The following is a 22,883-nucleotide window of genomic DNA, read 5'->3' as shown; positions in this document are numbered from 1 at the left end:
TTTTCACTATTTTTGATATTTTATAGACAAAATAATTAAATGACTAATTGCTAAATGTTTAAAAAAAACAAAAACAATGGTAGAGCGTAAAAACCTGTTTGAACCCTTCCTGTTAAGTATATTACCACAGACTCACAGTAAACCTGACTCCTAATAATTTCCATTGTTTAATGGTCACAGTTGAAGCACATGATAAAAAAAGAATATTTACACTGATAGTTTAAAATAAAAGAAACATTTTTGACAACACACACACACACACACACACACACACACACACACCCGACAGCTGCTACTACCTAAGCATGCTCTCCCAAAAGTAACTAACAAACTTTAAAAAAAAAAAAAATCCACATTTAAAATTAAAAAGGGAGTAAAGTGCATGTATGACAGACGTCCCTGTACAGACATTTCTGATAGACTGCAGAGAAGCTTCACTTGCCAGTCACGGGCACACTCCTAAAAAGTGTACAAAAGAGATATCAATCAATGGAAAAAAAAAAAAAAAAATTTACACACCTACAAGGTACAAATTGTGCTACACAGTCACACTCACACATAGACACAAACCAGATATAAAAAAAACAAAAACATGTACAGTTCCTAAAATGTCAACACTCACAATAAAGACCTTTACATCTCAAAGAGAACAGAGCAGAAACCTCACAAATATACACTCTGCCTTTAACTCCCAATCCCCTAACCTAGCCTTTCTCCCACACAGGAATACAGACATTATAAAAAAAACTAAAAAAACAACATCTAGTTTAAGTGGCATCAGAACTGCGAGACGACATGAGAGAGACAATTTTACTTCAGTTAAAACCGCTTCTGATTGAGATTGAGAAGGACATTGCAGGAACGCTTGTGCAGCTCAGATTTGGTTGACTTACTGAGGTATCGTGTAGTCAAAAAAGCAACAACAACAACAAAAAAAGCATGCCTCTTCTCACAAAGAGACTATTTTTCAGTTCCTGCTCTAGACACAGCTTTCTCTGAGGGAAAACACTCATCATCTGATCGTCTGTGGTTCAACCTGAGATCTTCTGTCTCTACAATGGACTTTGATTGGTGATATTTTTGGGTGCAAAGTCTTGTTGTCGTTTTTTTTCGATGATCATTTTTGAACTAAATCTGCCAGTTTGACAGGTCTGGGTTGATGCGACTTCAGACAGATTGATTTACAGATTGTACCAGAGGAAGAGCTGCATCGATTTCTCTCCAGCATGAATATTGATGAAGAGACATGAACGCAAAAGAGGAAACGGAGGCTACATTCCACCTGACATCAGGTCGGACTATTCAATCCACCAACAACAATCAAGTAAATATCAAGTTTGATGAAGAAGCCAGCTGTGACGTATCCGCAGGCTCAGGCATTTTAACATTTGCAACTGTCCGGATGATTGTTTTTGTTGCTTTGTTCAAATTGAATCCTAGATTTAATTTCAGTTATCTGGAAACCTTCATAGCCTTGTCACTGTGCTTGCACTGAGGCTGGCGTCACAAGTCACAGATCTCACACTCGCTGGATCTGTAGGGAAAAACATACAGGAACTACCAAACATATCCTTTAAGGCAAGAGGCATTGGTTTGTGTTGTTGAATAAAATCCAACATATGCACTTAATTGTCATTTCTAACAGGTGTATGCTCTCTCTCTCTCTCTCTCTCTCTCTCTCACTCACACAGACACACACACACAGTGAGGGTTACATGGTGTGGTAAAGGGTGCTAACAGTTCTTTTCTTTAGCCGCCTCAGAGGGTGAGTCCTTCCATATTGCTGCCTTGTTGTCATAAGTGTGAGCCCAGGCCAGTGCAGAGAATCTTGGCCAGTGTTTGGGAGTTTTCCTCTCAGCGGGCTCTGACTTGGTGGAAGAGAGACTCCTGGTGAGGTTTCTCCAGCATTAGAAAGCCTCTCCGCCCTTATCTCCAGGACCTCTGGCTGCTGGCCGGCTGGGGAAGAAGTGCTGTGGACCCGCTGCTTCTTGGATTCGTCGCTGGCTGTGTGGACCGGAGGTTGCGCTGAAGGAGGAGTTAAGGTGGAGCGGCTGAGCTCCCACTCACTCAGGTCATTGGCGAGCAGCTCCAAGCAGCCCAGTTTGGCCAGAGAGGCCGAGCGCTTCATCAGGGACGGAGGCGTCAGGCCCGCCTGCCGAATCCTGGCCTCCACCTCTCGGGCTCGCTTCTGGATACTGCTGCCTCGCTTCTGAGTGGCTCCGAAGGTTTGGCCCACGCGCCTGGCCTTGCAGGTCCCACCCATGCTCACCTGCCGCAGGAAGGCACCCAGCTCGCACAAAGTCTCCCATGTCTCCCTCATGATAATGTCGCCGTGGGGTCCCTCTGTGGAGCAGTCCCAGTCCGTGCCGGACTCCAGCTCCGTCACACCCTCCAAACACAGGAAGTTCACAGAGGCAAAGGGAGACTGGGCAGAGTGGTGGAAAGGAGAAGAGGTAGAGAACAATCTAGTATCAGCAGGCTGGCGTTTGTGTCCTTTTGTGCTTTTGTCATTATTTCCGAGGTCCCCCATCGCAACTAAATAAGCACGCTCCCTTTTAACTGGTCCAAACTTCCGATCTTCCTCCTCCTGCTCCCCCTGCGCAGTGCTAGAGACGGACACCTGCGAGCCAACTGATGCATCCTGGGTATTAGATATCGGTGCAGTATGGATGCTGTGCGGACGCCGCTGAGAGTGGGAGGTGCTGCCGGAGAGGGAAGGCGGAGAAGAGGAAGGTGACGGAGTGTCATGCTCCTGTTTCATTCTCTGCTCCAGCTGTTGTGTAACACGCCGCACTGACCCCCTCGTCCAGTCGCTGTAGAGACGAGCAGAGGACGCCTCTTCCTCCTCTTTGTTTCTCACATCCTCTTTTACATTCTCAGCTTCCTTGAGAGGTGATAAACCCTCTCCGTCCTCCGTTTCCTGCCTCAATTTTCTCACGTCCTGGTCCTGGGCGCCTTGAGGCTCTGATTGGCTGAGAGGCGAAGTCTCTGTGACCTGCACAGGGACATGAATATCCTACAAAAGGAAGAGAGATAATATAAAGATAGCTTTATTTAAATGCAAAATAAAGGCGTTAATATAACCATATTGATCCCAAGGAGACATTAAAGTATAACCGAGTCAGAAGTGAGAGATATTTAACAGGGAGTATTCTACCTACATGCCACCAGGTGGCACACTTAAACTCAAGAACACAAAGGTCTACTGAAACGGATAATACATTATAATCCAAGAGCACAGCTGCAGTTTCAATACACTTCCAAAGGGCCTAAAAATAATATTTTACTTAAAAATATTTTGATAATCTATGTTATTTTCCATTTTACACCAACATAGCCTTGAAAATGATCGAAACATCCAGACACGAGACTGCTGCCAGAGCACCCGAGGAGCCTGACGCCACGATTTCGGTGTTTTTGATGTAAATAAGTTTGTAGTAGCCTTGGAAAGTTTGCGACAAGCAGTGCCTACCTTTCTTTTCTCCTCCTCCTTCCCCTCACCAGTGGAGACCTCCTGAAGCGGCGCTTGATCTTCTTTGCCACAGCTCTTCAGCAGCGGCGACGGCTGCACCGCAGCGCACTGAGCTTTGCCATCTTGACTCATTCCCTTGAACTTTTCCCTGGCACTGAAAAAGTTAATGTGATCAGCACTGTGGCCGAACAACATCACATTGTCTTGTGGAATGGCACCGGGATAGCTGATAAAATCATTAGTGGAGGTGGACTGGGCTGCTAAACCGTCTGACGACGAGCCACATATCTGTTGGTCGCAGTCTGGTTTTTTGACGAGCTCCGGTGCAGACAGACCGTGGGGTCCGGCCTGATGTGCGCTCGGTGTTTGTGTCGCCATGGGCTCAGGCACTGACACGAGCATTGGTTTTAGAGAGCAGGACGACCCCTGTGGTTTGACGACCTCACCCACGGAGGCCGGAGTTGGGGACGGAGCGGGAGAGGGGGGGAGGTGGTGAAGGGCTGGAGGAGGGTGAGGCCGGTCCACCAAAACGGTCTGCGCAACAGTCGCCACGTCTGCCTTTTGAGGCTCGGGCACCACAGTGGCGGCCCTCGGCCGGGAGAGAGGAGGCGATGAAGGCCGCTCCTCAGAGTCACATGAGCCGTTGGAGAGCGGGGGAGATGAGGCGGACACAGAGCCAGCCGCGGATTCAGAACAGCGGCGCTCCAGCTGGCTGCTCTGAGCTGCAGCGGAACGAGAAGGAGCCTCGGGGCTTGGAGCCGCAGCATCACCGAAGAGAGCTGCCGCCCGCTCGAAGGACGACGAGCCGAGCTGCTTGGAACGGATGCCAGTATCAGGCTGGCTGGTGGAGTGTGCCGCTTTGCCGCCGCTGGCCGACGTTCCCAGTGATTCCAGCAGTTCTTTCACGGAGGGACCAGGCGCGCCGCTGGCCTGGTTGTGGGGGTCAGAGCGACCCAGGCTGTGGGGCTGGGCGTGGGATTTAGAGAGCGGCTCATGGTGCTCAGACAGATCGCTGTCGGAGTGGGAACGCCACAGTTTGTTGTGCCTCTGCTTGCTGCAGAAGAAAGTGACAAACACAAACAGGGACAAACAAGACAACAAAGAGAAGAAATGACTTATTCTACAGTCATTTCATGTCACTCTTATCCCCTTTATGCAGACATCTATAGAGAAACATTTTATGAGGTTATTGTGCTATGCATGTATTGTTTAACAGATATATATGACGCTAATAAGACACTGCACTTATAAATATTTTGGGGATTTATGGCAATGTGTAATATGAAAGTAGTTGTACTAAGTGATGAACGCATAGGGAATATCACCCAAAGGGTTGCATTTTTGTTTTGCTTTACATAGTAAAACCCACCCATGAATCATACCAGTGCGTTCATGTGTGGGTACCTGGCCAGAAGTATGCCCTGATATTCCTCCAGCTGTCTCATAAATGAAGGGTTGGGTTTGGTCACAGTTCGGCGCTCCTTAACGTAATCAAAGGCTTTTTTCAGATCCCAGCCGTACTCCTTCATGGCATAGGCAATCACTGTGGCTGCAGAGCGACTTATACCCATCTTACAGTGCACCAGGCACTTGGCTCCAGATTTCCTGATGTAGACAGAAAGAATCAAGCATATATATATATATATATATAAAAATCATCTTATCACTGTCAACAGCTCTGTGAGGCAGAAGATTCATAATTCCTTGTCCTGACAAGGTGAGCGGATCGGAGGAAAAAATATAAGTCACGTGAAACTCACTTGGCTCGAGATATAAACTTGTAGGTGTCATTCCAATAGGCAAGCAGGTCGGTGGCCTCCTCGTCGTAAACACGGATGTTGTGGTACTCGAACACACCAGGGAAGAAGTTGTCGATCTCCCTCGTTACATTCAGAATGTACTGAACTCTGAGGGGAAAGAGAGACGTAAATGAGAGGACGAGAACGATGATTAGATGTACAGTTGTTTATACACAGATTTCTAGGGTCATATAATATGAATACCGGGGGCAAACAAAATGTTCCAAGACTGCTCCCGTTGCACACAAACAGAGTGCAGCGACAAAACTTATAATCATTTCACAAAGGTTCTAGCTTCCCCCTGCTCCATGCACCTCTATGAACTTTTTTTTTTATTGCCCCTCATATTATGTTCTTACTGACTTCAGTAGCTACAGTTTGTACAGCGTAGCGGGTTTTGTTATTTTTATCCCTCCTTACCCGCTCTTCTGCAACTCATCCAGATTGGATGCATTCCATTCGGATCCCTGTAGGAAACAAAAGCAATCCTCAGACTTGTTCAAAGCCTTCCACTGAGCTCTTCATAATGCCTAAATCCTGTGGCAAGACATGCCTGACATCCAGAGTGCACTCAAAAAAAAAACAAGACCAAAAGTACCTTGAAATGAAGAATTACACAAGATTACGTCATACTTTGTCAGGTTCCCCAGACATGGATTAGGCCTGGTGCACAAAAGTGCTGATAAATCATTCACACTTTCTATTCTTTGGTGCCAAATGCAGCACAGGTGCTCCAGATGTGTTGTGAGTCAACTCACCAAGAAGACGTGATCAAAGATCTCCGTAGGACTGTCCATCTGGCCCAGAATGATGATCATCTCGTTGTCGATGTACTCCTTGAACTCTCGCAGGTTGCAGGTCATGTGCATTTCCAGCTCTGTCCGGATCTACTCAACACATCCAGTCAGGGAAGAGACACACATGCACACAGGTCAAATTTAAACCTAAAATACAGAAATAACATTTGTACAGAAAATACAAAATTACATGTTCTTTTAATTGTAATACTGACGAGTAACAGGAACTCAAACATGTCATCGGGGCCCGATTAGTTGCAAAAAAACTGGGACCAAACACTTCTGAATTTTCAATAATGAATCATATCCTCTTAAAGCATCTGGAAACCCAGAATCTGAAGCACTGACTCACCTCTTTGCAAGTGACATTTTCAAGATCTTTCTGCGTCATGATTTCCCTTAAGCTGCTTTTGATCTGCCGCTCTGTCAGCTCTCTTTCTGTAGGTCTGCAGGACATCATGACATTGAAACACGATATGTGAAGTTAGTATACTGTGTGCCATGTGGAGGGGATATCTGACTAAAGCACTTGATGGTACTATGTGCATTGCTCACACATGGTAAGGAGTTGAACCTCTACATTTCATGTTCCAATATTTGCATCTTTCAGTCTTTCAATTTGAGCTGCAAGAATTTGTTGATCGGAGAAAATTGATCGCCAACTATTTGGATTTTTATAATGACAAAACATCATAATTCTCCAATTTTAACTTCTTTCATATGAAGACTTTCTTGTTCCTTTAGTCCCTAATGATGATTAACTTTTGCCGGTGGCCGATTTGGGACAAAACAGCAAGGCATTTAACGCTGCACCTCGGGCTTTGAAAAACCCTGGTCAACATTTTTTCGTTCATTTCTGATATTTTAAAGACCAAACGTTTGAAAATGATCATTAGTTTACATTTATTAATGTAAAAAGCAGTGGGAGAGAATCCAAAGTGAAAAACATAGTCCATATGATCTGCATACTTACGCATCGGAGAAGAGCACGGGCGAATCGGGGCGGTGGGACTGCACGTCCTGCATGGCGTTCCACTCGTTGATGCGGGCCTGGTCCGAGGACACCCTGCTTTGATAGTAGCTGACCCAGGTGAGGAACAAGCTGCCTGGGAAGTAGTTGTTACAACGGGCCACCTCGCATGCTTTGTGGAGAGACTGGAGGGCTGACCTGTGAGGGAGTTGGTGAGAAGGAGAACGATTTGATAAGGAAATGAGAGGGAGAGAGTTTGAGATCGTGAACTCAAAAGACTTAAATGGATGGCACAAATTAGACACCAAGATGAGCACCTGCAATTAATATGAGGGAGTACAGTAGATACCAAGGCGTGTGATTAATGCAGGGTGACTCACCACATGGCTTGCACGGAAACGGGCTTGAACACATGCACTCTGTTATCAGTCGACACACTGAAACCCCTGAGAGCGAGAAGAGAGAAGCACGTGTCAGTCATCTTTGCAGACTAATGTTCGGTGCGTACTCTGCAGTAAAAGTACGTTTGCTACTGTCTCACCCATCTCCGTCCAGATGTATTAAAGTGTCGCTCCACAAAGCCAAAACCAGCCCCACGGAACACGAGCTGGGAAGGACAAAAGTTTCCGCGTTACAACCTCACGGCATCAACAGTGGCGAGCGCATACCGCAGCGTTTGCGCGCGTGTCACCGTCTCACCTGTCGACGGGACTGAAATCCATTCCCAGCACCACGCTCTCCTCGGTGTCCTGACGACCGTTGGTCGAGACCACCACCATGTAGCGGGTGATCGGAGAATGGACGCTCTCCAAACGAACCGCCTGCAGCGGGAGAAACGGCGGATTGTTCAGGCTCGAGGTTGATTGACACCCTGATTTGTTTTTTTTTGTGTTGTTGCGTCTACCCACCAGCTTGATGTTGTCCTCCGGTCTGAGGAGAGTAAACATGGTTTGTAGATGCTGCTGGATGTCTCCTGGTGAGAGGAGAGAAATAACTTAAAACCAGTGTGAAGAACTGCAGCTGCACATACATGACACCTGATCGAGCAGTCAAACGGTCAGTGGGTCTTGAGGACTTTATTCACCTGCATGTTTACTGCGCAGCTGTGAGAAGCGAGAGCCAGACGAAGGGGAGGAGCCATTTCCTCGAGGTAAGAAGAGAGCAGCGCCTTTAACTGTCAGGAAACTTTCGCTGATGCTGCGCAGGTGGAGAAAAGGGAGAAAATGTAGGCGATGAGACAGGTTCCATCACAAAATCTATCCTAGAGAGGCTTTAAAGCTTTAAGTGACTTTTTACATCAGCTTCTCTGACAATGAAACGCACTGCGTGCGACTCTTCGGTCAAGCAATTTTTTTTTTGTGACGCGCAGGTGATGAGCTGAAAACATCATTCGCAAATCTTTTGGTGATTTGTTTGTCGTTTGATTCCTTTTTCCAAGTAAAACTGCAAAACACTCCTCAGGTCAGCTTCTCGTAGGTGAGGACGTTGTGCCTTTTCTTTCTTACACATTAGTATCTTTGAGTTACGGCCCATTAGTCAGACAAAACCAGCAATATAAAGCCATGAACTTGTGTTTGGGCATTTTTTTTTTTCCATTACTTTTTGACATTTTATTGCTGCAGTGGAGACATATAAAAGTAAACACTGTTGCTGATGTTGCGGTAATTGTGGCTTTTTATTCCTCAGCTGTAATTAAGCCGAAGATGCTGTTCATCAGCGTGAAAACATCAAAATATTGAGTATGAGGGATTCTGCAGTCTAAAAGTTGAATATCTTTCCAAAATAGGAATTTATTTCAATGTTTTCTAAGAAAATATCTGTGAAGTCTTGAACAAACATCAGATAGAAAACAATCATGGGAAGATTTGTGTGTCATTATGAGCTCAGGACACTTGACTGTGCAATGAAAACCAACCGGTTCCAATTACATGGTGGCTTAACTGAGCTGGACGTGTTCATAAAATGACAGAAGCACAACAGATGATGACGTACTGAGTTACAGAGTAAAAAAAGAAAAAAAAGAAAATTGTTCATCCATTTAACCAAAGATGTCTTCTTCATATGAACTTTCCAAGCAGACCTTCCTGCAGTTTTTGTTTTTTTTTAATCTCTGTACAAGAGGCAATTACAACTTCACTGGCTTTGGCTGAGACTTCACTACTTAATGACACAAAGCTGAACAACAACCTAGCGTAGAAGTGGCAGCTGCGGCTAAGCCACTCGGCGCAACTGCTCTCTGAACAATGGAGTTGCATAATGGACTTAGAATGCCAAAAACATTCCCTTGATTTTGGGAAAGCTCTGACGTATTTGTGCATTTTTCTGGAAGATTACACTCGGTGTTGGACAAAGAGTTTCTGACCCTGCGATTAGGCTGACGTCAAAGTGAAATCTCATTGAGTTTTGAGATGAGCGAAACACCAGCGGTCAGTGACAGTTCATATTTGACACTCCCTACGTACGGACGGCAGTGATGAATATAGGCCTATTGACAAAAATTGACAGGACGTCACTTTCGGCTGTTTGTCCTCACAAAGAGCCAAAGGAGGAATGAACAGCAGTCGGAACAAAAAGTGACAATTGACCAATATTTGGGCTTTAATAACATGGCTTTTAAAGTATCCAGTAAAATGCTCAAGCTAAAAATAAAGGCAAGTTAGAAAATGTATGACATCCACAGATAATGTTCAGCCCACATCTTACTCACACTCAGTTTCCTTCATAATGACATTTAAAAAGTCTCAGGAATTTGGAAACATAAAGTTTGTTACAGATTTTAAGATTAGCAATGTGCCCGAGTAAAACTCTTCGCCCTTTGAAGTAAAAAAAAAAAAAGCTTTTAAACCTTCCTCAGGCCAACGTAGAGATCAACAGCAACAGGGACTATGAGTAGTAACAAAGGCAGCACCAACAAATGCACACAAACATCAGACAGATGTCTTTATATAGGTGCAAATTACGGGTAAGTTTAGACAAACTAAGCCTCTATTCGGCTGATAAAACACATAAATTGCCAGCATCAGTCCCAACATTTGCTCCTTGAAGACACAAATCACTCGCATCCTCCGATTTATAAACAATCTGTCTGAAGGTACACTGTGTGCCTTGATCTCTTGTGCCCCCTCATGATGCATTTCAGACACAGCTAAAAAATGAAACGATAACAAAGGTGGACGTGTGCATGTGAGTATTATGGAGCGAAGGGAAGGAAACCTCCTCTTGCAGCCGCTGACCTGCTGCTGCTGTGCTGTCACATCCTTCCCATTAAGTCACCATGGAAAAACCACAAGCCTTTCTTTTGTCACATCAGTCCTCTGTAAGCATGTACTGGAGTGTGGGGTAATGAGAACATAAACAGAGCATACTGTAAGTGCATTGTCCAAGTAAGTAACTGGCTGAGTCAGATCCTAGCAGCCCACAACAGGCATCATCGTTCTCATGATGGTTGTGAGAACACAATCCGCCTCGACATGATACTGCGGCTCATATTAAGATTTTGTGCGCACGGAGCCTGAGGCTCAGATCACAGTGCATCCAGTGAACTTACAGCTGGTAGATCTCCCCCTGAGCGACCGCGGAGTTCTCGGAGAAACGAGGTCTCATCTTCGCCCCGCAGTAGGCGCAGAAGCAGCCGGACGACGAGCCCCGCGGGGCGGTCACAACACCGGGAGGCATCGCTGCCCCCGGGGGACGAGGGCAGGGTGCGCAGAAGGCGGACTGGTAGTTACCGACAAGTTGTTTAGTTGTGAAAACGCAGACGCTCTGGTGTAAGGTCACACTTTGAGGGCTTGCTCACATCGCGGCATTAAACAACGCGTCCGTCAAAACGATATGTTCCCAAGAGACTGGAAGGAGCGCAGTGAGGAAACGACGTGGACATTTGAACACGAGGCACGCAGGTGTCTCAAAACATCTGTTCAGTGGTTCTGTTTCGTTTGTCTGCAGCAGGCTGCGGTAAATCCTGCCGCTGAAGGGGAGGAGAGAGAGAGAGAGAGAGACACACACACACACACACACACACACACACACACACACACACGGTCCAATCCATGAAAACACCAGTCGGTGGAGGAGCGTATGACGGATTAATAGTGCCAGGGTGAAAAGTGGGGGTGTCCTACAGCCACAGGCAACGTAATCTTAATGCAAACAAGTCTTGCATAAGAAAAAAAAAATTGGATTATTTTCAACATTCGTAAGTAAATGAATAAAAAGGGGAATATATTCTACGATAGGTGAGCGGGCGTAGTGTCCTCCACTGCCTGCTCCGCCCGAGCTCGTCCAAATATGGTCACTCTCAGGCCCCCCCCCCCCCCCCAAAAAAAAAAAAAAGCAATGGCACCTAAACAAAATGACTCATTGTAGTGGAATTACCTGTGTCAATCCCTGGATATATGCTTTGATGTTAAGCATAGGAGAGTGGATCAAAAAAAATTGAGAGACTGCTACTATTGTGCGCAAATGGTGCACGGCACCATGACGTGCACGGAGCTGGGGAAAGCTATAACCTCAGTGAGTAAGTATTCCAAATTACATCACTTGATAGACATTATCATTCCAGTTACGCACATTTTTGGTGACCACTGAACCCAACAAAGCAGCAATTGGACCAAGAGTGCCGAGGGTGCGGGTCAAAGTTTGTGTCCAACCCCAGGAAATCAGGGAGACTCTTTAAATACTTTATAAAATCTAAGTTAACGAAGCAGGGAGCCGAATGAGGTGTTCTGAGAGACATTCACATTTCTGAGGGGCAGAACTTCACTGTCCAGGAACAAAGAAGGCTCATCAGATCAGCAGGGCTTTAACAGGTGGGATTTCTCTGACGGTCTTGGCGATGTGCACTGTGAATTTGTGCCACAGTGTCAGACTGTCAATGACAAGTTCAACTGGGATGTTTTGAGGCAGCTCAGCTCCATGTCTGCGGTGGACAGGAGGATCGCAGAAGCAGCTTGGGGTGAACACACACACACACACACACACACACACGCAGTGTCTCAGTTCTTAACAAGAGTTTATTATCTCAACTACATCCATACTAGCTGAAATGTTATCACAGACTGTTCATATCTGTTCTTATATAACAACCAACCAAATCTAAAGGGACATTTTCTGTTGTATAGTGAATTAAACAGAACTACAGAAAAATAGTTCTTCTCATTATAGTGACAATATAAAAGGGGCCAGTAAAACTCTGACCTACTGGACAAGTGGGAGAAAAAAAAAATGGTATTATTGTTATCATTACAGCGCTTTTTTGCGATGCTCATCTTTGTCAAAATGCAGAGACATTAAAAGGAACAGCGGTGATGTCTGAGCTACTACTGTCAGACTTACTTACTGTGAAAAAAAAAAAGTAGAGCTTTAGCTGGTTTTGTATGAGAACGCTGTGGTTAATCGCATTAGTCTCATAGTAAACTCTGTCACGGTTGTTAATGCTCTTTTAGTTTCTGCTTATCCAGACCACTTGACCACATCTATTATATTTAACAGAGCTGTTCAACTAAATTCCCTTATTTAATTCCCTTCAATCAAAATATCACAGCTTTCTAGGCTAGATAAAACTATCTTGAGAAACAAAGTAATCCCTGAACCCCTTACTTTAGAGAGCCGGCTTATAAAAGCTAGTTCAGTTCAGTTAATCATCAACAACTACATACTGTAACATTACATCATCTTCTCTACCGCAGCATCTGTCAGGAAATGGTTATCAGGTCAAAAGCTAGTATAATTTTTTAATTTAAAATCCCTGCTGACAGTTTTCCTCGCTTCTCATGGTACAGCATCAGAAAGCTCCATGACAACACTTTTCCTGATTGTTCATTATTGACTCCCCACACCATGTGCAGAGAGGCAGACACTAATCCCATTTGTGTTGTCTGAACCTTGCTGCTGGAGGAAGGGTGACAAAGTTGTGTAATCAATTCTAGGTCTGTAGCCTGTAGAGAAAATGCACACCAGGGCCCGCAACACCTGACACCTAACGTGCTTGCAGTGACAGCACAACAACAATGGAAAAAAAAAAAAAAAAAAAAAAAAAAATTACGAAATCAAAAAGAAGTCTTCAGGCAACCCGTGAACTGAGGGGAAACTTGACCTTGAGGCAAGTTACACTGATTGTTGATCCCTCCCGGTTTCAATTTGTAGGATAGATTACAAACTGAAGGTGACTGCGTAGCCACCACCTGACTGTCATATCCCAGGATAATCAAAAACAGTGTGGTGTTTTCTGTGAGGTCTACCTGTGGCATGTCTACACCGTGGTATTTTGTACAGTTGTTTTATTAGTGTGCCACGTCCACTAAATGACGTAACAACACTGTTAAGAATAAAGTAAAAATATTAAATGTGACACAGAAACACAGCAGAAGCAGACAGTAGTTACACGAATGAGACTTAGACACTCCAAAAGAGGCCTTCATCACTGATATCAGCTTCTTAATCTTGACAGTTAACCAATCAACACGTCAGATTCCATTCAACTCTCTCATCATATGTTTACTTCCTTGTCATGAGGTTGCTTTCTCCTTCCCTGACTGGCTTTCTTTCCACATGAACCCTTTAACAATCACTTACCTCCTTTTTTTTTTAAAATTGGTCTTAGACATTAAGGAAATATCTGTGGCATCTTTTGTAAAGGCATCGTTGGTCAATCTAGGAACAGTCACGGGCTATTATTGATGGAGGAAAACCATTTATACAGCATTGTATCGCAATATTTTGTGTGTCAATATTGCATGGATGAAATCAATATTAACTATATGAATAATTGAATTTGTTTGGTGCGTGCGTTTATGACAGTCTTTCATGACAATGTTGGTCAGTTTCTCTGCTTGACAATCCCAGTTTGCTGCAATGAAACTGATTGAAAGGAGATGTACAGACTGAAAAATTAATTTGATCAAATAAAACAGATGTTAACAAAGGTTTCCTTTAGGGACACAGTTTGCAGACGAAAATTGTAATAAATGACTTTACAGTGTGTATATAAGTGTAAAATCATATAAAATTACACACAATTTTTTATTTTTTTATTATGATAATTATTGTATCATGGGGCCACTGGTGATTGCCCTTCCTATGGAGCTATATCCTGTCTTAGGTATCCATGGACTCTCAGCAACCCACATGTTTATGTGTGTGTTGTTGGCTGCATCTCTCAAGTTCCACTGTTCTCCCATTTGACTGAAGTCACAACATCCAATGACAAGCAGTGAAGGCCAGGATGTGGTTTTTACATGCAGACAGACACCAGACACTCCTCTGTTGCTCTTGTGTTTCCACGTATACAACCACACAGTCAGTCACCTTGGAGATCACAACATCACATACTGTACATAAAGCATCACACCTGAGGCTATTCAGTATTTATCTGAAGCGTGCACACACACACTGTTAAATAGAATCTATGTTATGGGTAATCAAGCCTTGTATGTATTACACACCAACAGAAAGTCAATCAGATTATTTACAGTCTAATCAATCTACCAGATAGCATATCTAACAGACTGCATGTATTTGATTACGAGAGAGGGAATGAGAAAGATTTACTGGGGAGGCTTAGAGGCACACAAAGGATGTTCTTCTCCATCAGACAAATAAATCTCGATTTCACAGTTTTCTTCTCATCTGCATTATCTAGATTTGAATAAATCAGAAACACTCTAAATCGTAGCGTCATATTTAATTCCTCCTTTCAATTTTCCGTTTTTAGGTCGGCCAGTGATGTTGCTGCTCTCGTTGATGTCACTATCCTGCTGATGTCACTGACTTTAATCAGCTGCACTGCAGTGGGCCTTGCTTACGCAGGCAGACATACTGCATCACTGAAGTCCTATTCTGCTGTCAGAGATGAGCTCTGCTGCAGCTGCTGACTTCTACCACACGACAAAGCATAGACGTCAGCGCTCGGAGAAAACAAACAAACTTGCTCCCAGGATTTTGGAATATTAAATCAATGCGCAGCCTCACTTTTATTGAATCGTTTTGGTCTGTTTGCCAACACACCTGAGATCACAGGGATGTGCATGTTCTGCTACGTCTTCCGCAGCAAAGGGAGGAACAGCACGCAGTCAAATCAAACATCAGAGGACCTCTAATTTCCACTGAAATGTCCCATTCATCCCGATGTGGACAGCTGGATGACAAGAGAGCATTAATCTCAAACAATTTTAGGACTTCAAAACAAGACATTGATAATAATATTGCTTTACAAGCTACTCAAACTGAAAGTGACATCTGATCATGTACCTATCTTTACGCGCAGACAGACAGACAGACAGACAGACAGACACACACACACACACACACACACACACACACACACAGTATGCAAGTATAGATTTCACTCCCAGCTGCACAAATACAGACAGTCCTCTCACTTGGATGACACGGAGCTCCAATGACCAGACAGACACAGAGACGCTCTAACTTTGGGAGTGGTTACCAATCTGCTCCTGGATCAGCAGTGCAGCTCTCCTGACCCACATACCCAGAAGTGACTCACAGGGACCCTGCTGCCCTCTAATGGACAACCGCGAACCGCCTTTGATTATCTCACATGACTGGATTTCAGGATATGGTCTGTTATTAAAGGGCCAAACATAACAAAGGAGAAGTGAGAGTGTTTATTGGTATCATGTATAACAAATAAACACAAGTAGGCAGTGGAAGGAAATTGCTGATTACTGTTGGACTAAAACCAGTGAGGTTGAGTGAAACAGGATAAACCAGATTTCCAACTCCGCAGCAACAAGGGACAGCACTGGATTGTAATGCTGCAATCGCACAGCAGCTCTTTGTCAAGACACAGCAGGACAGGAAGGAAGTCTTGCAGCTTCACACACATGTAAGGATTCATCTTGATCTGCTTCTTTAGGAAAAGTCTACTTTCTCCCCTGTTAGTCTAGGTCAGGTCAGGTCAGGTCAGGTCAGAGGTCAGTGTCCAATCTGTTTTTTGCAAGATGACCTTAGTGTCTCTTTAAATATTTGGCCTGACACTGGATTTCCGGTGCAATGTCCATGTGAACCAAACTCCTCATTTATGATCTCAAACTCCCACTGCTTTTTTTTTTTTTTAAATACTTGAGGTCATAAAGGGAAAAGATGGAGGAGCTTCAGCTGAGATCAGAGCAACATTGGCTGCTGCACAAAATCTTTCAGTTTCTTACCTCCTCGGCTGAGAGCGGCGGTCATCCTCCCCGCTACCCGACTCCTGGGAGATCAAATGAGAAAAATACATTTAATAAATGGGACGTACAATACGACAGTCAACAACTCAGGTTGCAGACAGACCGGCACAACATCAGATTAAAATCATCCAAACATAATTTTGTTAATGTCCTCATACCAAACCGACAAAAGAGGTCTATTTCCAATGACTGTCAAAATAACATAAATGAGCATTTTCAGCGCCCTCTTACGGGACCAGCATGCGGAGACAACAGCTCATGTACCAAAATAACATTCAGCATGTCTGTTGGATAGTACCTGCAACACATGTACTGGACACCACTGTCATTTTAACAATAAGAAACATGTGGCAAACATTGTGAAACAGTCAGTTTGTTGAGATTTATGCACCAAAACTATTTGGTTAAGTTTAGGAAAAGATGATGGTTTGGGTTAAAACACAAAAGAAATGATCTCCTGGATGAAAGTCCTGAGTTTTAACCATTCGTCAACCCCCGACCTCCTCTCAACACTGACTTTTTCCTACCCTATAATTCCCGGCTACTTGACTTCCTTCTTTGCTCCCATCATAATTACGATGGCTACTGAAGGTCGCCGATATAAAATCTGTCATTTTAACCCCTCCATTTTAGCCGTGGAGCAATGTTGTCGTACTCCGGTTCCTGATTTCACGAAGAAACTTCTATTCGAAAGTGTTTTTAGAATTAATTTAGTTCTCTAGTCACAATACGGTTATAACGAAAAACTTTGTTTTACAAATTTAACAAATTCAAATGAGCTATCACACAAATGAGACAATGAAAGGGAATTGAATCTGACTGTCTTATGTTGGGTAACAATGAGTAGATTGTGTGTTTACATATTCGACCGCACACGCGCGCACACGCACACGCACGCACACGCACACATCTTAATATTCAGTACTGTCAGAGCACAGAGCAGTGGTGCAAAGAGACAGAAGAGAGAGCAGAGTTCAGCTTCAACTCAATTTACACTCTCCAGGAAAATGACCTCAGTGTGTTTTTAAGGTGTGGCTGGTCAGAGAATAACATATTCACACACAAAAACAAGCCGGGAGACAAGGAGAGACAAAGAGAAAAAAAAAATCCCAATCAGCACATTGTGGATTATGAAGTTTTGCTAAATTAAAACGCTCAGGCTTAGTGGCAGATAAACACCCATCACTTAACTTGTAATGCCTGCTACTCATCTTGTTTACACTGTGTGCAAGCTTAACTTAACGACATTACAAAAACATTAACAGCTTCATAAAGGGAAGAAATGGATTACAGGCCGATGATGGTCCACAATGAGCACAGACAGAAAGATAAAGTCATGCAGGTCTGCCTGAGTGACTGAAGCTAGGCGATAAGGAAGAAAAATAATATCACAGTGTTTCTTTCTTATCTGCGTCAGTGGAAAAATGATTCATGCGGTCAGTGAAAATGATGTGCAGCAAATTATTTTGCAGTGCTAATGTGAGAAAGTAAAGAAAGTGTGGGCCTAGTTAGCGTTAAAGACAAGTAGAAAAGCGTCTGGACAGCAGAATTTACTGCCAGGTCTTGTGACTGTTGCAGATGCAGTTCAATGTAAGAACTGCTGTGGGCGGTGCTCAGCTTCACTCAGCCACAGTATCCAAAGCAGGTTTCCATAGTGGGTTCTCCAACTCAAAAGATATTTAAAACAGGTCCTGTGCATTGATGAACACATCATGTAAAATATGTGACGCTTTAACCTTCATAAAAGTTTGTGCTCCATTCAGACTCTTTATTGTTATACATTCAAATACACACAAAAATAAATGAAAAAATGAAATGCCTTTGTTGCTTATGAAGTCCATACTTGCAACCTCATTAGCAACTAATAATGGAAATTTATGTAACTGGCTTTTGAAGACATTAACATTCAAATAGTTATATTGATTTCGGTTTCACGTCATCGGGAATAACAATCATGAGTACATCAGTTTTAAATAAATACAAAGCACCTGATTGTACAATATGACTCAGCATTGAGGGTATGCAAGTAGATATCTCAAAAAAAAAAAATCTGTATCAATGAATTTGGACTGTAAATGACATGACGATGAGTGGGGTTTCAGTGTTATTCACCAGCTCATGCTGTTGTTCACTGCATTGTGATGCATCATCCAACCTTAGTTTAGATGGGAAAACCTGAGATTTTGCATATAAGAAAATGGGAGATTTTTTTCCAAAGCTTATGGAAATGTGAAACCTGAACATGTAGTCTGAGCAGGGATGTGCAGAACCGGAGGATAGATATACATCATATATATATATCACAGCTGAGATTATTTGCAGTCAGCAACATTAAACTAATAAAGTCTTCTCCCCTCAAGGCCAAATGAACATGTCCAATTACATGCAGTACAGCATGCGTTTTCACTGCAAACACCCTCAACAGACACAGCCAACCGAAGGTTCAAGTAAATATGGTGGTGGTGTGTGGGTGTGTGTGTGTGTGTGGGGGGGGGGGGGGGGGGGGGGGGCAGCTAGCAGGCATCACCAGGGGAGACTTTCCACAAGACTTCACACACAGGAAGACACACGCATGCACATCACATGACAGCAAAGACACATCAAACCAGACGTGTTTGTTATCGCAGTATGTGTGAGCGGGCTACAATTTAAAAGCATATTTCCAGAAGAAAACGCTTCATATCCTTCACCGTCCCCGCCAGCCTCGCCGTGCTTAATTACACATGCGTGTATCTTCTTTCTTCACTTTCGCAGCACACACTCCAGTCGTGATGAAAGACTGTCTGGCTCACAATCACATCTCTAACAAACATTATCACTGCAAAGGACACACGGTGTGTTGCTTTAAACCTCGCACTCATCGCTACCGATGGCTCCGCGGTATGATCTAAAAATTCTTTCAACTACGCTTTTACATATTTTGAGTTGTACTGGATGACAGTCGGAACAAATTACCTGATATATGGGTGTACACATAGCGAGACAGTTATCATTATATCTACTCACAAAACCTGTTTTGCTCGGAGTGGACAAAAGGTGGGACAGACAGTGTCCCTGTAATTGACATTCTTGGTAAAGTAACTTGATTGCGGTTTGTGATTTGGGACACAGCTGGGGGTAGAAAAACAACATCATACACAATTAATTTAATCTTCTAGAAGGTGAAACTGTCAAGGAAACCGTTGAAACAGCATTCTCTTAATGTACCCCACAAGTTATATTATTTCATAGTTTGTTGGTCAATATGTCAATACAAACTTTACAAACATTTGGTGTGAAAACCCATCTGCACCATGACGGCCATTCCTTGGATGTTTTAGGCATGTGGCCAAAGTGGCAAATCTATAAGCAAGACTGCCCTACGATAAAACTAAATTCTTATTTGATAGCTGCATCAATGTGACCTTGATTTATCAAGTCATTAATTCACTTGATCAGTGAAAACATCACTGCAGAAAACATCATTTTTATTCTGACCGCTTGTTTTACTAATTTATTAGAGCTATATATAAATTACATACAATATCACTGCCTAATGACTCAGCTCTTGGAAGTAAAGCTTATATAAACTTTTTTTCACCAGTGGTGGAAGAAGTATTCAGATTGTTAACTTGAGTCCTGCATGAAAGATGCTACTTAAGTAAAAGTACATAAGTACTAGCAGCAAAATGTAGCTAAAGTATTAAGAGTACTAGTAAAAGTAGTAGGAAATGTACTAGTTTGGTCCGTCAGATGGATATATTATCATAAACGATATCATTGGATTTATTAAGCATCAGTGTGTAAGCAGTATGTTAATGTTGTAGCTGCTGGAGGTGGAACTTGCACTACTTTATATCCAGTTTTATAGACAGGAACACCAGATACATCTGAAGCGTGGAGACATGATTACTGGGAGAGAAAAGAAAGCATTTTAAATTTTGGGACTTGTTCTGTAATCTGTGATATTTGCTGAAATGTTGGATCATTCGAAATCTATTGAAATTAAACCATGTACGAACTTTACAGGGAAAAATCCGTATTTAGTGGAGCTGCCGACGACACGCCGCTTTTTGTAAGAAGTCAGAAGCCAAAAAAGGCTGGAAACCACTGGTTTATTCTTTGTGTGGTATCTTAAAGACTTGTTATACTATCCATTGTGTCAAAAAAGGAACTAATGCCTACAAATAAATGCGGTGGAGTACAAAAAAAACAACAATATTTTCCTCCGATATGTAGTGAAGTGGAAGTCTAACGCAGCAATAAATGGAAATATTTAGAGTACAAATACGCCAAAATCGTACTTAAGTATAGTACTCGAGTACTTAGTGACTTCCCTGCACTCTTTAGCATATTATATCACACTGACTGCGTCACTGATGAAAACAATGCCGCCAACAGTACACAAAACAGCACTGACACAGGAAGTGTGTGTGCAGTTGTGTGAAACAGACAAGAGAATAGCAGGTGAATGCTGAACAGGGTGTTTATGATTGTATGTGCTCCTTCTTCTTTTCAAGGAAGCAGGTGACTCCATCAGACAATCAGAAGCAGAGTGAGGAAGTGAGAGAGATTGTCAACAGGAAAACCACCTGCTCCCCTACTTTGCGTGGCCGCGCTCCCTGCTTTCACTGCGCACACAGGAAGGAGACTGGTGGCAGACAGGTAGACAATATGCAGAGACAGTCAGGGACAGACAAACAGAAACACACGTCCACGGCCTCGTTTACATACCAAGACGGCACACAGCGGCGAATACCCGCCTTCATGCGCGTCGCAAGGCGCTTTATCACGAGCGGAAGTGCAGGAATATTTATTGAATGAAGGTGCAGTTCTGTAACTACCATTAGCTCCGATAGCCGTGTTGTTTCGCGAGGGATGTGAAAGCCAAAACAAATGTACACGACACCGTCGATGAAAGTCGAGTTTCTTTATCCGCTGGACAGCGTAAAGTAGCCGGCTGAACATTTCAACTGTCTGAAATGAGCACGAGTTAACATCGGAGTACATAAAAACAGAAGGAGAAGTTGTCATTTCCTCACATAGTAACACAGCTGATAGTGTCGTCCTGACGGACAGCAGTAACTAAACATTTCCGAGCAGGTTAACTTGAAAAGACACCGATACTGTAATTGAAAATGATGGGCAGCTATATTTTACGCATGCGCAGGAGTACAAAGGCAAGGCGCTTTGGTGACAGTCAGTAGCCGACAAAAAAAGACAGCGGAAATGCAGCTTCCAGTCGCCTTTGATAACATGGAGATTTGGGTTTGGTAGCGGTGGAAGCGGCGAAAGTGGGAGGGAGGTTTCAATAAAAAAAAAAAAATAAAAAAAAAAAAAGCGGCTCTTACCGAAACACAGGGGCTGGAGCTGGTGCTGGGGGTCGGTGAACGCTGCACGGTAACCAGCGCCATTCAGCGACCGGGAAGCGGACACATGAGAGGAAGGGACGGCGGCGAGACGAGCATAGTTGGCTTCAGAGGTCGAAACCCCAGCTGAACCCGAGCTATCGGTCTTCTCTCGTTTTGTTTTTTCCCCCGGCTCTCTTTCGCTCTGGTCGTGGACTGTTTGACTACTCCCCGGCTGTTTCCTATGTCAATGCCTCTTGCGCATGCGCAACTACCCTCAGCTTGTCAATCCCGTTTAACCGTGTGTGTGCTGGAGGTAAACAAAGCAGTTATGAGTAGTGTCTGCCTGTCAAACAATAAACACGCTGCTAGGGTAGTAGTAGTAGTAAATGACACTATAAGAGGAGCAAGTCCATCGCCAGGCAAACAGTTTACAGCATTTAAACAATAAAATATATGTCTTAAAAAAAAGGCAGTCTTCTCCAGCAATGTTATAGAGTAATACTGAGGACCTTTGAGACTCTGCTTTTTTTTTTTAAATGTGGTAAAACTGTTACAGCACAACCGAGATTTCCTGTCTTTTTGTCCTTCGTGCTTACTGTTTGAAATCACTGGATCCTACATTACCCATGATGCAACTGATCTACACCCATGCTTGGCTACAATGCCCAAATCTTTCAAACTTTACATTCACAGTTTGTAACCCAGGCTTTTTTTTTTTATTAAAAATGGGAAGTCTTCAAACCCAAACCAAAATAATCGCCAGGAACGCTCCCTGTTTGTTTGTTTTTTGTTTTTTTTTAACTTTGAATTGTTCCCGACAGAGTAGGTACTCAAAATCACAGGTAAACTTATCTGTAAAACTATATTACCTCTTTAATTAATGCCTTACTATGTTACATTAGTCTTTTAACAGTGTATTTGCAGAAAGTGCACATCTTTACCAGCTATTATTGTCCATAGTATTAATGCATACTAGACCCAGAGATATTATACATTAACTTTCACAAGTCACTCTTACATCTGGTACAAGTCAGTTTCCAAGTTTAAATGTTTCATCTGAAATTAATAGAGCTGGATCTGTTGGTTCCTTTGTAATTTTCTCTGTAAAGCAAATTAAATTCATTCGAACTTCAGGTTGATATAGTTTGATTTATTTATTTTTTTTTTTAAAGCTGTGTCAAATCTAAGCATGGTATAAAAAACATTTTTGAAAATGTTATGTTTGGGTTGCTTGCAGGTTTGCTATCTTTATAGAGCATGAATCATCCTCGTTTAATATCTTGGTTTAAGAGTGTTGGTATAAATCTGCTACTCCAACTTTGGATTG

At 43.2% G+C, this 22,883-nt stretch overlaps 1 protein-coding gene across 2 annotated transcripts; it reads right to left on the bottom strand.

Annotated features, from left to right (window-relative positions):
• Nucleotides 1–148: 148 nt before the first annotated feature.
• On the bottom strand, nt 149–21,789 carry ssh2b (slingshot protein phosphatase 2b). 2 transcript variants are annotated; one of them, XM_069146205.1, is made up of 15 exons: nt 21,557–21,789; nt 16,206–16,249; nt 8,123–8,235; nt 7,947–8,011; nt 7,738–7,859; nt 7,580–7,645; nt 7,419–7,484; nt 7,042–7,236; nt 6,421–6,514; nt 6,030–6,158; nt 5,692–5,738; nt 5,233–5,379; nt 4,877–5,077; nt 3,473–4,526; nt 149–3,016 (listed from the first exon to the last, which is right to left on the bottom strand). In XM_069146205.1, the coding sequence occupies exons 1-15, from the start codon at nt 21,617–21,619 to the stop codon at nt 1,712–1,714; spliced, it is 3,711 nt and encodes a 1,236-aa protein (XP_069002306.1). In that variant the 5' UTR covers nt 21,620–21,789; the 3' UTR covers nt 149–1,711. The 2 variants fall into 2 exon arrangements, with proteins under 2 accessions (XP_069002306.1, XP_069002305.1); XM_069146204.1 differs by lacking the exons at nt 16,206–16,249; nt 21,557–21,789 and adding an exon at nt 10,586–11,060.
• Nucleotides 21,790–22,883: the final 1,094 nt, after the last annotated feature.

Source organism: Embiotoca jacksoni, unplaced genomic scaffold (assembly GCF_022577435.1).
Source record: "Embiotoca jacksoni isolate LCO1_2020_lvr unplaced genomic scaffold, fEmbJac1.0.p SCAF_13, whole genome shotgun sequence".
Lineage (NCBI taxonomy): Eukaryota > Metazoa > Chordata > Actinopteri > Embiotocidae > Embiotoca > Embiotoca jacksoni.
The sequence above is the reverse complement of the archived record's forward strand: the minus strand, read 5'-3'. Positions and strand labels throughout refer to the sequence as shown.